The sequence below is a fragment of the Mycteria americana genome, chromosome 6 (genome assembly GCF_035582795.1).
Source record: "Mycteria americana isolate JAX WOST 10 ecotype Jacksonville Zoo and Gardens chromosome 6, USCA_MyAme_1.0, whole genome shotgun sequence".
Taxonomy (NCBI): Eukaryota; Metazoa; Chordata; class Aves; order Ciconiiformes; family Ciconiidae; genus Mycteria; species Mycteria americana.
The window spans coordinates 55733726-55747888 of NC_134370.1; the positions used below are offsets into that span (position 1 = coordinate 55733726).

The 14163-nt window shown below is 44.6% G+C and overlaps 1 protein-coding gene across 1 annotated transcript in view; it reads left to right on the plus strand.

The window, feature by feature from the left end:
* Nucleotides 1-3501: 3501 nt before the first annotated feature.
* PRTG (protogenin) overlaps nt 3502-14163 on the plus strand; it is an 88227-nt gene continuing 77565 nt past the window's right edge. Inside the window, 2 exon segments of the mRNA XM_075505968.1 lie at nt 3502-3634; nt 4662-4964. Of these exon segments, the coding sequence (XP_075362083.1) occupies nt 3580-3634; nt 4662-4964 (358 nt within the window). The 5' untranslated portion in view covers nt 3502-3579.

The following is a 14163-nucleotide window of genomic DNA, read 5'->3' on the forward strand; positions in this document are numbered from 1 at the left end:
GACTGCCATTCTGGCTTTCTCAAGATAATGCTTCTGTGAGATGGTTAGCCAAGTAGATAATTGCGTTTATTGGCTCCATATTTACTAACATGGTGTATTTGACAAAGTTATGGCTGGCAGTGCCTTTAAACTGGGTTTATCAGCTTGCAGTGAAGTATGAATTTAGATACGTTATTGCAAGCCTGCACTATCTCTAATCCAATTAATTACTGGAAAATGTGTTAGAATAATGACTTCTGACAAATTAGGGAGGGAGAGTTTATGCTCATCTAGTTATAGGACTGCTTAATTCTAGTAAGGAATTTATTATTTGTTTTGCTCAACAGAAATGTGGAAATGGAAATATTGGTGTTCGCAGCTGCCCATACCCAGGCACAAGGAGCGCTCCAGTGGGAAGCACTTTTCTTTGTTAAGCCATTTAAGACAAATATTGCATTTGATCTCACGAGTCAAAACCTCCTGCTGGCACTGTAGCCCAGGGAGACGGTAAAGCAGTTTCCCCGCCACAGCAGAATACAGCAGTGAGCACAGATGACACAGCTAATGGAAACCAGCCCGCAAGTAGGACTACAACTTGCTCTCTCTCTGTCAGCTTTTTTTGTCCCCTGGTCCACTAGGACCAACTCCTGCTACAAAAAGGGCTGGTGAATTGGGCAAGGCGGTGTCCCTCCTGGGACGGGTGGGATAGTGTCCAGTGCTGGGCAGTACAGTCGGCACAGTTGTGCCTGCTCGTGCCTGCGGGAAGCAGTGCCCTGCTGTGCAGAGCACAGGGTTGCAGGGAAATAACATTACATCTAACCAGGGACAGTTTCAGCCTCTCCACCAATTGACCAAAGCATGTGGCATAGAAATGTTACCGGGTAATGCATTCCCTGTTGGTGTGTTTGTCTTCTAGACGTGCTGAGGTCATCTAGGAAATCTCAAATTCAGGTCACTCTGATCAACCAGAGTTTAGCAGGAGAGAGTACAGTACCAGCATGAGCTGCCGATGGAAGTTGTGAGTTTGCCACAAGAAAGAAGTACTGTTTAATCATTAATACTAAAAAATAATATAAACAAAATTGCTTGTAAGTGGTAATTCTTTTCATAGTTCACACTTTTGTGACTGGATAAAGTAAAACACTGAGGAAAATTCAAAAATACTGGGTCAAGTGGATCCTGTTGCTGTATTTACTCCTGTTTGGACACCGAAGTGGTGCATGTGCAGTTCTGCTCTGCAAAGTGACTGTGAAACTGCCTGGATGGATGCCTTTTGGGTAACTGATTTGCATGTAAACCAAATCTTTCCTAATTAGCTTTCTGAAAACTTGTGCTAAGATCAGACCAAGCTGAATTCTTCTGCTTGTCTATTTTTGACAAGTAAGGAAGGTGATATAGGTCAAACTACGGCTTATGTTATGTTTAGATAGTTCTGATTTTCTCCCGAAGGCTTTCAGAGGAGTCACCGACTGAGGCTGGGGCCAGTCCCGCTGATGATGCAGCAGAAGTGGCCAAGTTTGGCTGCCAGCTCCCAGCTCTGTGAGCTTTGCAGTGCTGGCAGGAACAAAAAGCAGTAAAAACTTGCCTGTCACTGAAGTCAGCAGCTCTCACAATGAATGCAAACAGGGGGCAAATCTGCTGAGTAAGAAGATGCCTTCCTACATGGTAACTTTAGAAACTAGAACTCTGAACAGACAAAAAAGAGCTTAGAAATCACTAGCTGCAAGCATGGAGTAGTAAAATCATGGGTGAAGCTGAAAGCTTAAATGATAGTGGCAGCATTTGATTTGATGGTATCTCCCATACAAATCATCCATAGGGTCTTGATAGCATGATTCTCAAGCCATATGGTTGCAGTTTAGGTCGCGTTTCGGCAAGCTACATTTTGGACTCGAGACAGATGTAAACTTATGGCTGCTTCCTGGTAGAGACAAGTAATGGGCGGCTCATCCTCGGCAGCAGAGCACTGCCCTGCATGGCCATCTGGAAGTGTTTATCGGTGCTCTATGAAGGGGTCAGAGAGAACCATTGACAAAATGGCACTCCTTTTCTGATCAATGCCCATCCTCACATTCAAAAATTACAGAATCACAGAATCGTATGGGTTGGAAAAGACTTTCAAGATCATCAAGTCCAACCGTAAACCTAACACTACCAAGACCACCACTACACCATGTCCCTAAGCACCTCATCCAAACGTCTTTTAAATACTTCCAGGGACGGTGACTCAACCACTTCTCTGGGCAGCCTGTTCCAATGCTTGACAACCCTTTCAGTGAAGTAAAATTTCCTAATATCCAGTCTAAACCTCCCCTGGCGCAACTTGAGGCCATTTCCTCTCGTCCTATCACTTGTTACCTGGGAGAAGAGACCGACCCCCACCTCTCTACACCCTCCTTTCAGGTAGTTGTAGAGAGCAATAAGGTCTCTCCTGAGCCTCCTTTTCTCCAGGCTAAACAACCCCAGTTCCCTCAGCCGCTCCTCATCAGACTTGTTCTCCAGACCCTTCACCAGCTGCGTTGCCCTTCTTTGGACACGCTCCAGCAACTCAATGTCTCTCTTGTAGTGAGGGGCCCAAAACTGAACACAGTATTCAAGGTGCGGCCTCACCAGTGCTGAGTACAGGGGCACAATCACTTCCCTAGTCCTGCTGGCCACACTATTTTTGATACAAGCCAGGATGCCATTGGCTTTCTTGGCCACCTGGGCACACTGCTGGCTCATATTCGAGCAGTGTGGGAATACTCAAAAAATTAGTCTGCTCGAAAAATGCTTGAAAAACTAGTCTGCATCTGTGGGAAAGCCAGTTTCACCTGGGCATGGGGTGCTCTGCCAAACCTGGACATCACTGCACCTGCATCGGGCACTGCAGCCCCCACTGCATGGGGCTCGGGCTGAGCACCTCCACCCATCGGATGCCCTGGGTGGGTATCTCTAGTTTTGGCACAGACCTTTGGTAAAGCTGGGTCTGGCTAGGTGCACGTGTTGGAGATGCTCGGCACGCCGGTGAGGAGAGTGCTGCGGTTTGTGGTGTCCAGGGGCACCCTGCGCCCAGGGGGAAGGCATGGCCAGCAGCTCCTGCCCCGGCCGTAGGGGCTCAGCCCCTGCCCGCGAAATACCGGAGCTGGCACAGCCGGGCCGGCTCGGGGCTCTCCCGCTGGGCCCGCGGGGAGCTGCCGTCGGGTCCCGGCGCTGTCCGCGGCGCCGCCGTCCGGGTGAGGCCGCGTCTCCGGGGCGGCGCCAGTGCTCACGCGGGCGGGGGTCGGGCCCGGCCCCCCCGGCCGTGACCGGCCCAGATGGCGCCGGAGCCCGTCACCCCTCGTGCGCGGGGCTGGCGGGTCCTGCCGCCGCTCCCCCCCCCGCCCCCCGGGGTATTGTCCGCCGCGGCCCGCCCCGTCCAGCGGCGTCCCTCCCTCCGCCCCCCGCCCGGCCCTGCCCCTCGCCCCTCTCCTCCCCAAAGGCCAATGGAGACGAGATGCGGAGAGTAGGGCCGGGACGGGCGCGCCGGGGCCGCTCCGTCCGTCCCCTGTCTCCTCCCCTCGCCCGCTGACCGGTCTCTCTCGCGGCGGCCGGCGAGGCATGCCAGCCGCCTCCCGCTAAATGGCGCCGCTCCGCCGCCGGGCGCTGCTGCGGGCGCTGCTGCTCCCGCTGCCAGGTGAGTCCGCCCGCCCCGCGCCCCAAAGGCCCATTGTCCGCCCGCGGCCCGGCCCCGCTCCGCCGCACGTGGTTTTATTTATCCGGCATCGGGGGCACCGGCCGGAGTGGGAACGGGAGCGGGAACCGGCCCCGGCCCCGCGCTTTGTTCGCGCCGCGCCGCGACGGGGCGGGCGGCGCGGAGGAGCTCCGGGACGCCCCGCCGGCAGGGGGCGCGAGCGGGCTGCGGGGCCTCGCTCCTGCGCGCGCGCGGCGGGTAACTCCCCACCACCACGTTAGGCGATGAGCGACCGTTAATTAGCCAGGCGCTCGCGCCCTCGCGAGCTGGGGGGGGGGGGGCGGCTGTGAGGGGCCGAACAGCGGGGACAGGAGGCTCCCGCGGGGCGGGCTGTGAGGGGCGTTGGGGCCCTGAGGGGCGCCGGGCGGTTTGCCGTCCCTCCGCTGGCCGGCGAGGGGCTTTCGCTAACGATTTCTTGTAAAATTACCCTTTTACGACTCGCCCTGCTCCGGCTCCTTTGGCAGGCTTGTAAAATTAGCGAGCGGCTCGGCCGCCCCGGCTCCCTGGGCGACGCTGCCCCGGCAGCAGTAACGGTCGCACCTGTGTGGCAGCCCCCGCCGCTGCGGGGTTGGCGGCGGCAGCGGGGCGGCTCCCCGTGCCCGCCGCCCGGCCGGCCCCGCGGGGGTCACCGGTGCTCACCTCGACACCTAGCGCCTCCCGTGCTGCACCGTGGTTAGGGCTGTGCGGGTGTTTAAGGCTCTGGTTCTCTAGCTCCTTGACACAACGCGCTTGAAAACTAGGAGGCAAACGCCTGGGTGTTTCACAGGCTGATGGCTTTACTTCGCTTGAGGTCAGTAGCACAGTTTTCCCAGAGTTTTCCGAGTTTGGAGGGCTCGGAGACCTCAGAGCCTGTAATAACGACAGTTTTACCTCGTGTGGTGGGTTCAGCACGATGACTCGCAGCTCGCAAGTGCGCTTGGTAACTTGCACATCTATACTTACAGGCAAAATCTTTTTTCCTCTCTCTTAGGACTGTGGTGCTTTAGTGAACTGTTTTTTGTGAAAGAGCCTCAGGATGTTACTGTCTCAAGGAAGGATCCGGTGGTTTTAGACTGCCAGGCCCGTGGTGAAGCTCCTATAACTATTACATGGCTGAAAAACGGAGGCAAAGTATCTGAAAATGAACGGATCTACACTTTATCCAACGGCTCGTTATATATCAGTGAGGTGGAAGGGAAGAAAGGAGAGCTGTCTGATGAAGGATTTTACCAGTGCTTAGCTCTGAACAAATACGGGGCTATTCTCAGTCAAAAAAGCCACCTCACACTAGCAAGTAAGTTCCAGCTCTTGCTTATTAACCTGCTCCTGAGTTTGTGACAGCAGTTCCCTGAACAGCACACAACAACCTACTGCTTTGATTGTGTACCTGGAAAGACAAATTACCAAAGTAAAGAGCAAGTCAATTCTGCAGAACCTTTGTCTCCTTTTAAATGTGTAAAGATTATGAGCAAAACTTCCGGTGGCCCCTTTTCGAGTCCCTGATGTGGCAGGAGCGGCACAGCCACCTTTGAGACCTCTTGGGCAGTGGTGCCTTGCGTGGGTGGGTCATGTGGGTCACTGGTTTCCAGAGCAGGTGGTGATGCAGAGCCATGCTGGCAACCTGCTACAAAAGTTCTGGGTCTTGTTTCTCAAGTGCTGTTCAGGCAGCCTTACAAGGGTTATCTACAAATCTGATAAAAAAAATTATTATTCCTTGTTCAATAGCTTGATGTTGTATTGTGCCGTCTTGCGGCAGGGCAGAACAATAATAGAGATGGCTGTCTTTGGGAGGGGAAAGAGGGGAAGGGTTTTCTGGGCAACTGCGAGGGTTAAATTACCAAGCCCTTCCTTTTCTGACATGTGTGTTCAGCCAAGCAGATGCAGGTGCTGTCCCTTTTGGAATTGCTTCAGGGTCCTCTGGAACCAACCGTAAGGGCCTGTTAAGTGGTTCCCCTAGGAAGTGAGAGACACGTTTCTAGTGTGACTCCCTACTACTGGATGAATAGTGAAGGAAATAGTTGTGTGTAAGTGCCTTTATGGCTTTAACAGTCTGACCTGGAGTGTGTGTTGCCCTCCGTTTTCCTAGCATCTTTAAACGTATCAAGCAAGAGATGCGCGTTAGGAACTGAATGCCATGCCTTCTTCCATGCCAGTGCAGAGCTTTGCTAGTAGGCTGCTTCTACAGCACTATCTTTTTTGCTTTCCAAAAGTACATGGAGTCATTTCAAAGAAAGTGTAACACAGAGAGTACACAGTTTATGTAGTCTTCTCATGTTCCCTCTATAATAGGACTTAACTGATTAACTTAATCTAATAGGAAAAAGCTTCCTTTGACCTCTTCAACCCTGTTCTTTGTAGAAAGTTGCACAAAACTGTGGTGCTGATACCTCTATAGAAACTTGACATTAGTTGTAAATTAAATGTCATGTAAATGTTTTACCAAATTCAGTCTGAAACTAATTAATACAATTGGTACATCAGCTTACATTAAAAGATGTCTGAATGTTAACATTTGTTAGGTATTTTTCTGTGTGCTTCTGAACTGATTATAAAAACTGTCCATAAGATACCCCAGGAAGGTGTGAAATACCTTGTTCAGTGAGCTAGAGTGTTGGGCAGTTGAAAACCAGCCTGGAAGCAGGTGGCTCCAAGTAAGTGATGAGTTTTTCACATGCTGTAAGAGGTTGATCTGTGAACTCTTGATTTCAAAAATGTGGCTACTTATTACTTTGTATCATGGCATCTGACTTACGTACAGGATTAATAGACCAAGCAGGTCTTGGATATTTTTGATAAAATGATGAAAAATGAACTAGTCATATTGTTGACATTGAAATTCACATCATTAGGCGTCAAGAGTGTCAGCACCATTAGTAAAGAGACTGAAGAAAACTCCTCTTAAGAGGATAGGAATTTTGTTGTTGTTAATAAATATAAAGCAAAGCAGTGGCTGATGGATTCTGTGTGTAGGACTGTGGAAAATTCAGGGCCGTTTTAAATCTGAGACATTGCAGGATGACCTCTGTGCTCAATATCAGAGAACTTCTGGAATAGTACAGAGCACTATAGTGGTAGAGGATAGTAATACACTTGTAGTATCTGGTTTTATTCAGACAGTATTGAACTTTTATAAATGTTTGTTTCTTGCATGCACATTATTTCACCAGAAGGATGGTTTAACTCTGTTCTGTGGGGTTTTTTTGTTTTGTTTTGTTTTGTTTTTGATAATGAAAGATTTCCACCAAGGAAGAGTTGTGAACCAATAGATTGCATGCTGTGGAGTAAGACTCTGATTTTGCAGGCCCCCCCCCCCTTTTTTACTTTATGGTTTGTTTTTTTTTTTCTCCCCTCCCATCCGCTGCAACACTGTGGCAAAAGGTTTCTTTTTCTTTTTTGAATACTTGAAAGGTTTCCTATGGCTGTTGGAGAAAACTGGAAGAGATAGTGGATCCATAATGATCACAGTAGGTGTTGTTGACTCAGTGATTAAGTGGTTAACTAGTGGCCAAACATGAAGTTATTCTATGTAGCAGTCTCTTCTTTTTAGTCCTATTCCAATCTGACTGGTTTGAGAATGTCATCTTAACTGTAAAGCTGTGAAATAAGGCAGTAATTTGTATTGTTATATTTTCAAGCCCATAAAACACGTGCAAAATTAGTTTTATATCTCGTTTTTACAGTGTTTCTGCCTGCTATCATGAGTTGATTGAACTTTGCAGACGTTTTAAGTGAAATAAATTAGTCTTGTAGGGGATTTTGTAGGCTTATAGTTTTGTTTAGAAGTAGTTGTCGGTTGCTGTGAAGGCAAATTGCCTTGTGGTCAGGGTACAGAAGGAACTATACATATTAAACAGGTGGAGAATAGGCATTAAATGGGCATTCTTTCTTTGGAGGAAAAAAGCAAATGCTCTCTTCAGTCTCTGGTAGCAGCAGGGTGTGAGGATGTTCTTTTACTTTGCCTGGTCAGAGCTTTTGCCACTAAGCTTATCTTTTGCTTCAGAATTGTAATGTTTAGTGTTGCATTTGGAAATCAAAAACTTTAATCTGTCCAAGAGTTTAAGATTTGAACACACAAGAAGATCAGGTCGTGGTTTCTAAAGTTAGGAACTGGAAGCTGAAGGTTGCACTCTTGGCAAGAATTCCATTATTCATGTGCAAATTAAGAATTCACAGGGTTAAAAGGTTAGAAACTGGCCAGGATGAGGTTTACCCTTGTGATAAAGAGCAGATGACCCTCATTCATTGGCCAAAGCTTTCATGTAGCTCCTCTGCAAAGTTAGTGATTGCCATGAATTGTTCTTGAGGAATGCAGAAATTCAAATGTGAGCAGGCCTTTCCTTAAGTGTCACTATGGAGCCTTATCTCCCGAGCACATCAGAGTAGGTCTGCAGGGACAGGGTTCCTCCCCAGAGGCCCCAAGGCTTTGCTTTCCTGTTGTTCATCCATGCACAAAAGAATTTGACTAATTTAGGGCTTTTTTTTCGATGAGATCCCCCTACTTTTTTTAAAGGAAACTGTGGGGCTGAGGTATTGCTTAGGTAAAAATAAATATTAGTTTCAGTACACACTTGTAGTTGCTTCCCAAGTAGGCTAATTGATGCGGGGGGGAGAGGAGGAGGTTCCTGTGTGGCTCTTTGTGAGGCAACATGCGGGGGTAAAATGCTAATAGTGAAGAGTATGACTTACTCAAAATTCAACTTACTGCTGCCACTGCTACTAAGTAAGACAGGTCTCTTTTAACAGAATATAAAAGGAATGTAGACTGTGGAGAACAGTCTAAGCACTTTTGGTACAACTTTGAATCAGCCAAAAATAAACAAGCTGAGATTTTTGTATTCCTGCATTTTTAAATTATGACTATTTAACCAGTTAAGTAAGGTTCTGTCTAAAAACAAAGCTAGACTTCCAATAAGATAGTATTAAGAAAAAATGAAGAAGGTGGATCATGTTCTAAAGCTAGTACTTTGGGCAGTGATTGGATAGGATGCTCATTGTTTATTTACTTTTCACAAAAACTGGAAATTGAAGTCTTAAGATGGTTGGCTGGGATATATACAGCTGGGGAGGAGCATTCCTAGGTAACCCTTTCTCCCCTTGTAACTTGGCTGAATTGATTTTAATGCTTCTGAATTCCAGGAAATGTAAGCCCAATTCTTCATGTACAGGTTTCTACATTTCACAAGAGTGAAAGGTTATGCAAGCAGAAGGTTTCTGGGAATATGCTCCTGCAGGGAAACTGTGTATTCACACTGCACTGCAGTTTGTGAAACGCTGGGCCTTTTACACGTAGCAGGCTATACTTTGTGGAGAGTTTGTAATTTTGCTTACCTGTTGTGGCAGTGATGTGACTTCCGGTCCCATTGTCATGCCAATAATTAGCAATATTTATGTTTTGATATCCTAATAACATCTTTTGCTCTGCTTTTAAATATTTGCACTTAGGAGTGCATCCAGCTGAGCCTTATTCTGTACTGTGACAATCATGTTTTCTTAGCAGTTCCAGCTGTTTGTTCCCACTTTTGCATTGTGCCCTTCCTTGTGTGTGCACAGCTGCATGTGTGGCTAACTGAACAGGGAACTGATCTGGGTTAAAATAATATAATTAAACCAAAAGATGATGTTTAAGCCAAATTAATTCCCTGACTCCTGTTGTCACGGAGCCACTCACAGTGATTGCACTGGTGTAACTGAGAGGACTGGTGTGGAGGTGGGAAGGCTTAGTGGGGACAGAGGAAGGCTACTGAAACTTAAGACTGTTGCAAAAATAAGTGTTCATCAAATTATGGCATTTATGGAACATGTGTCTAGGCAAAAATTTTGCCCTTCTGCTACTAATTATTTTTTAATTAATTTTAATATCTTGCCTTAAATGAAGGGATTAATAGCTGTGGTCTAACAATATAGTTTTCAATTTGCATGGAATCTGTCACTTCAGGTATCTTCCAATAGAGCTCAAAGGTATGTTTGATTATTTTAAATAGTAATGGAGAGAGGAACAAATTCTGAGATAGAAGGGTAGGGTTGGGGGGCAGAAATGGTTTTTGACTGAGGTGGAAGTGTAATGGCAAATGGCTGTTATAGACAATGGTCTTGTGTTAAAAGAGATAGCAAAGTCTTAATGCTGTAGAACTGGTGTGGTTACAGAGAGTTTGAGGAAGCTCTTGTTATAGGTTTTTACAAGTGCTGCCTTATTGCTATTGCTTTTATTAGTTGATTTGAATGTCCTGAGGAGGATCCATTTCTAAGCTGGGAGTGCTCATGACTGATCCTCAGTGCATTTAAATTCCAGTATTTAAGGAGGACGTTTAATGTCGTAGTTGGCAATGTCAGATGTTAATGGTGAAGAAGAGCAGTAAGATTTTTGTTCTTTAACTGAGATACACTGAAGAAATAAGAAAACTGGGAAACACTTTCCTTCTTAACTCTTTTTCTTGTAGGATTTTCCTTGAGAACTTCCCCAGACATCTTTTGACCTGAACTCCTACAACATCTTTACAGAAGAAATTGTCAACATCCTTTTAAGGCATAACCACTAGTTACTTTTTTTTTTGGCACTAGAGCATCCCCTATTCTTTCAGCAATGACTGGTCTGCACTTGTAAGAACTCTTCCACAGACTAAGGGATGGGCTTTTATATTGTTGCCAGGACAAAAAATGTATGAAACTTTACTTAGTGCACATGAACGGTGTTTGTTTCCACTACCACGTAACTAGAGAAGTGAGCTTTTCATGGGTTTCCTCAACACCTAGTTTCAAATTTGTCAAGCATAATGCCAAATGGAGGCATTTCATGCCCTTGCTTTTCTTCCTAGCTAGTAAGCCAAAGCTGTTATGATTTTTACTAGTTTTTATTACTGTAACTTTATAACATATAAAGTTTTTACCAGCTGCTTTTTTAAAGGGATGCTCAGTCTTATTGGCAGTGTACACTGTAGCTAATAAAACCTTCACCTATGTGAGAAATGTTGAAGGAAAACATGGTACCATGCTAGAATTTGTTCAGAGCTGTGACTAGAGGCACTCAGTTCTTCCTTGGTGCAAGTTCTGCATGTGATATGTGCACTAAACTATTGAGATTTCTTCTCTACTCACAAAGCAATATACAGCAGCAAAGGATGCTGTTCTGTTCTTGCAGTGTGGTGCTCCCCCTCACTGCTCCCTTTCTTCCCCTTCCCTCTCCTGCATTTCTTGGTGTAGAAATTGTTGAAAGGGCATTCAGTAAGGCCCCCTTTTGTCAGCCAGCTCTGATTATCCTAAAGAAAAGGATCTCACTCTGAGCAGTTGTTTGCCTAGAGACTTGTCACGTCTTCACAATTTAACAGCTGTGGCTATTGATGGTGTGCAGAACAATTTAAGACAATGACAAAAGAGAATCTTGGAGGAAGAATTTAAAAGTTACTAAGCATTTTCCTACAGAAATATGGCCACTTCCATCGTTGGACAAATTTGTGCTTAGTTTTTGTGTGTTTTCCTCAGGATTTTGTATTTTTTCCATATCTTATCTCCAGAATTGTGGACATAATCTTTTGTTTAGTTTTGCATTGTTTTTTTTGTTTCATCAATAGGCCCAGCTGTTAAATTGGGATTGATTACTTCCAGTCTTTATAACTGGTAATCACCACCTAAGTGAAAAAGTAATCAACAATGTCAAGTCTCCACATTTTGTTGAGTAAGTGTGGGTTGTATGGTCAACATTAGTTACTAGGGTCAACCTCTATGTAGCTTTTAAGCAGCAGCATTTTAAGTGGCGTCTACGTTTTAAAGCTGATTGTCTCAGCAATTGAGTTAGAGGAGAAAAAAAAAAAACCCTGGCACTAGATGATCTGTGTTGGGAGTTAGAAATCCATCTGGCAGCCTTCCAAAACCTACATCTATAGTGGAAACATTTTTTATGGATGAAATTGTTACTTTTTTAATAGATGGAGATAAACAGTAGACATAGGAAAGAGATGGTTGTGAAACCACTGGAGTGTGGAGGATTTGTCTGTGACTTTATGAAATTATTGTAACCTTCTCTTCTGTGTTGTTTTTTCTGTATGTAAAAGTTTTGGAGGGAGAAGGCCTTCCTAGTATAGTAGAGGAAAATGTAAATAAGCGGTACCAGACAGATTTTCTTTACTGCTTTTACTTTGTTTCATAACTCTCAACAGTAATTCTGGTTAGGTTTTTTTCAGTGAAATTGCATTTGATCTCCTTAGGTGAGTGGAAGGTTTTTTTAACAACATGAACACTCATGAAGGCAAAATAAACTAAGTGGCATCTGGATAATACAGTTATCATTTCGACGCCTGGTTCCAAAGTGCTTGTTTCTCAATTGCCCGTCTCTCTTGGGCTTCTGGTAGGACATTTCTGACACATCAGTGCATCTGCAGCTTAGGGGAATAGGATCTAGGTATTATTACCCCCAGATGCATATAGGTCTGCTGTGTGCTCATGAAGTTCACTTAGATTTGTATTATCATAACCTCAAAATGACACAATGTGCAATTTTTGTATTTTATGGGGTAAAGATTTCAGGGTTACTGAGTCTTTCTGTGCCACTGTTACACTAAACAGCATTTAAAACTCCTGCTGTGGTCAGGGTATTGCCTGAGTTTGGCTGATGGGAAAACTCTGTAAATTTTTCAGTAGTTAAGCTTGAAGAAGTTATATTTGCTTCTAGCCTGAACACTTCATTGTAGCAATTGTGATAGTATTCAGTGAGTACCTTCTCATTTAGTGGATTTCAGAGCAGTAGAATGCAACGTGAAAAATGAAATACTGAAAACGAACATGTTTTATAAAAGACATAGGAATGCTGACAACAAGCTTTATATCCTAAGCTGTTATCAGAATTTAATCATTAATTTGAGGCAAAAGTTGCAATGTACCAAGATACTACTTCACCATCTCTGAAAGGGTTACTTGGGACTTAACTACTGGGGAGGCAGAAAGTCAGCAAGGAGTGCAGTTATTTAATCTTCTGTAATCGTGGTTCTTGGATTTATACCTGTATAAACTGATTTCCTTTTCTGAATAAAGTAGTAAGAATACACACTTATTCCCATAAATTATTTGAAAATGATCTTATGAAGTTGTTTTCTGCACGTAGGCAAAGTTTTGAGGAAAGGAATGACTTCTGGAATATGAAATAAATGGAAAAGCACTGATTGCAAAGTTCGAGCAAAACTGAGAACAGGCAAGAACTTTTGTTATAAAACTAGAAAACAGGTAGAAACCTCATTAAGTAGAGTTTCCTGCAGTCGTGGGCATGGAGGCAAGCGAGGCTCACAGAACATGTGATACACTCTGTCCCAGCTCCTTCTAGAAACCTGTCCTTGCTGTCTGGGATTGCTAATAGAGGAGAAGAGCATGAGTGCACAAGGGCACCCATATCCTACATCTCTGTAGGTTTGGTTTAAACTGATGAGTGTACAACAGACAGCCAGGTCAGGTAATTGTACCTTGTATAACATGAACCAAGGAATTGTGGAAGTCCTGCCTTTGGATACGTCAGTATGCACTAAACTATTCTCTCAACAGACAGTTTTAAGGGATGTTGCTACATAAGAAAATACAGTTGAGCCATCTGCTCAGTTAAGTCAGTATTTAAAAAAAAAAAAATCTCAGCAGTCCTTTCCATAGACAATAATGATCAACAATTTTCCTCTCAAGACCTTACAGTTATACTTTGGCTTCTATTTTACCAATTTTTTTCAATGGTAGAATACTACTGAGCAAATTACATCTCCAGCCTTTGACAAGAACTGTGTTTGAAAGTGGCACCTGCCATAAGAGCCCTGGTAAAATTCTCCTGGACAGCAAGGAGTAAGATTGTTTTTTCTGAATTATGACAGAAATCTGTTATGAAAAGCAAGGCTCTAACTGCAGAGAGAGTCTTTGATATCCTTTCCTATCTATAGAATCTTAGGAAGAAAACTTCCTACATACTGGCTGATATAAAGGGACTGGTGGTAGGATGGGGTTTGTCTCAAAACATTGCAATTCTGTATTCAGATGCAATTCATTGCAATTCTGTATTCAATGCAAATCCGTATTCAGATGTGGAACATCTTTGCCAAGCCCATGTTTAAGTAGATGTTGGAATGGGCAACAGATTCCATTCTGTGCAAGTTTACATTCTGTCCAAAATTGGCAGGCTTTTCTGAATCGCAGCTTTAGGTGGGACAAATACAGTATTTTAGAAAGGAGAAAAGAGTTTGTCTCTAGCTATAGGCTACACTGAGTGGTATATTTATGGCAAAGCAGCAAAACTTATCTCGTCCTAGTCCTCTAGGCTGAGAACATGCTAAAATTGTGATTTTTCTGAATTTAATAGTAATAGCAACAGTTTGCCTTGTCTTAGGATACGTGTGATGGAAATTTGCTCTTTAGCTCTGAGGTGCAGTACTTCCATTTTGAAGTGATTTGCGTATGAGAGACAGTTTTGAAAGAGGTAATCACCTGACTGACCAGGGGTAAGGGGTCCGTAAAAGTTATTACAAGCATTAAAC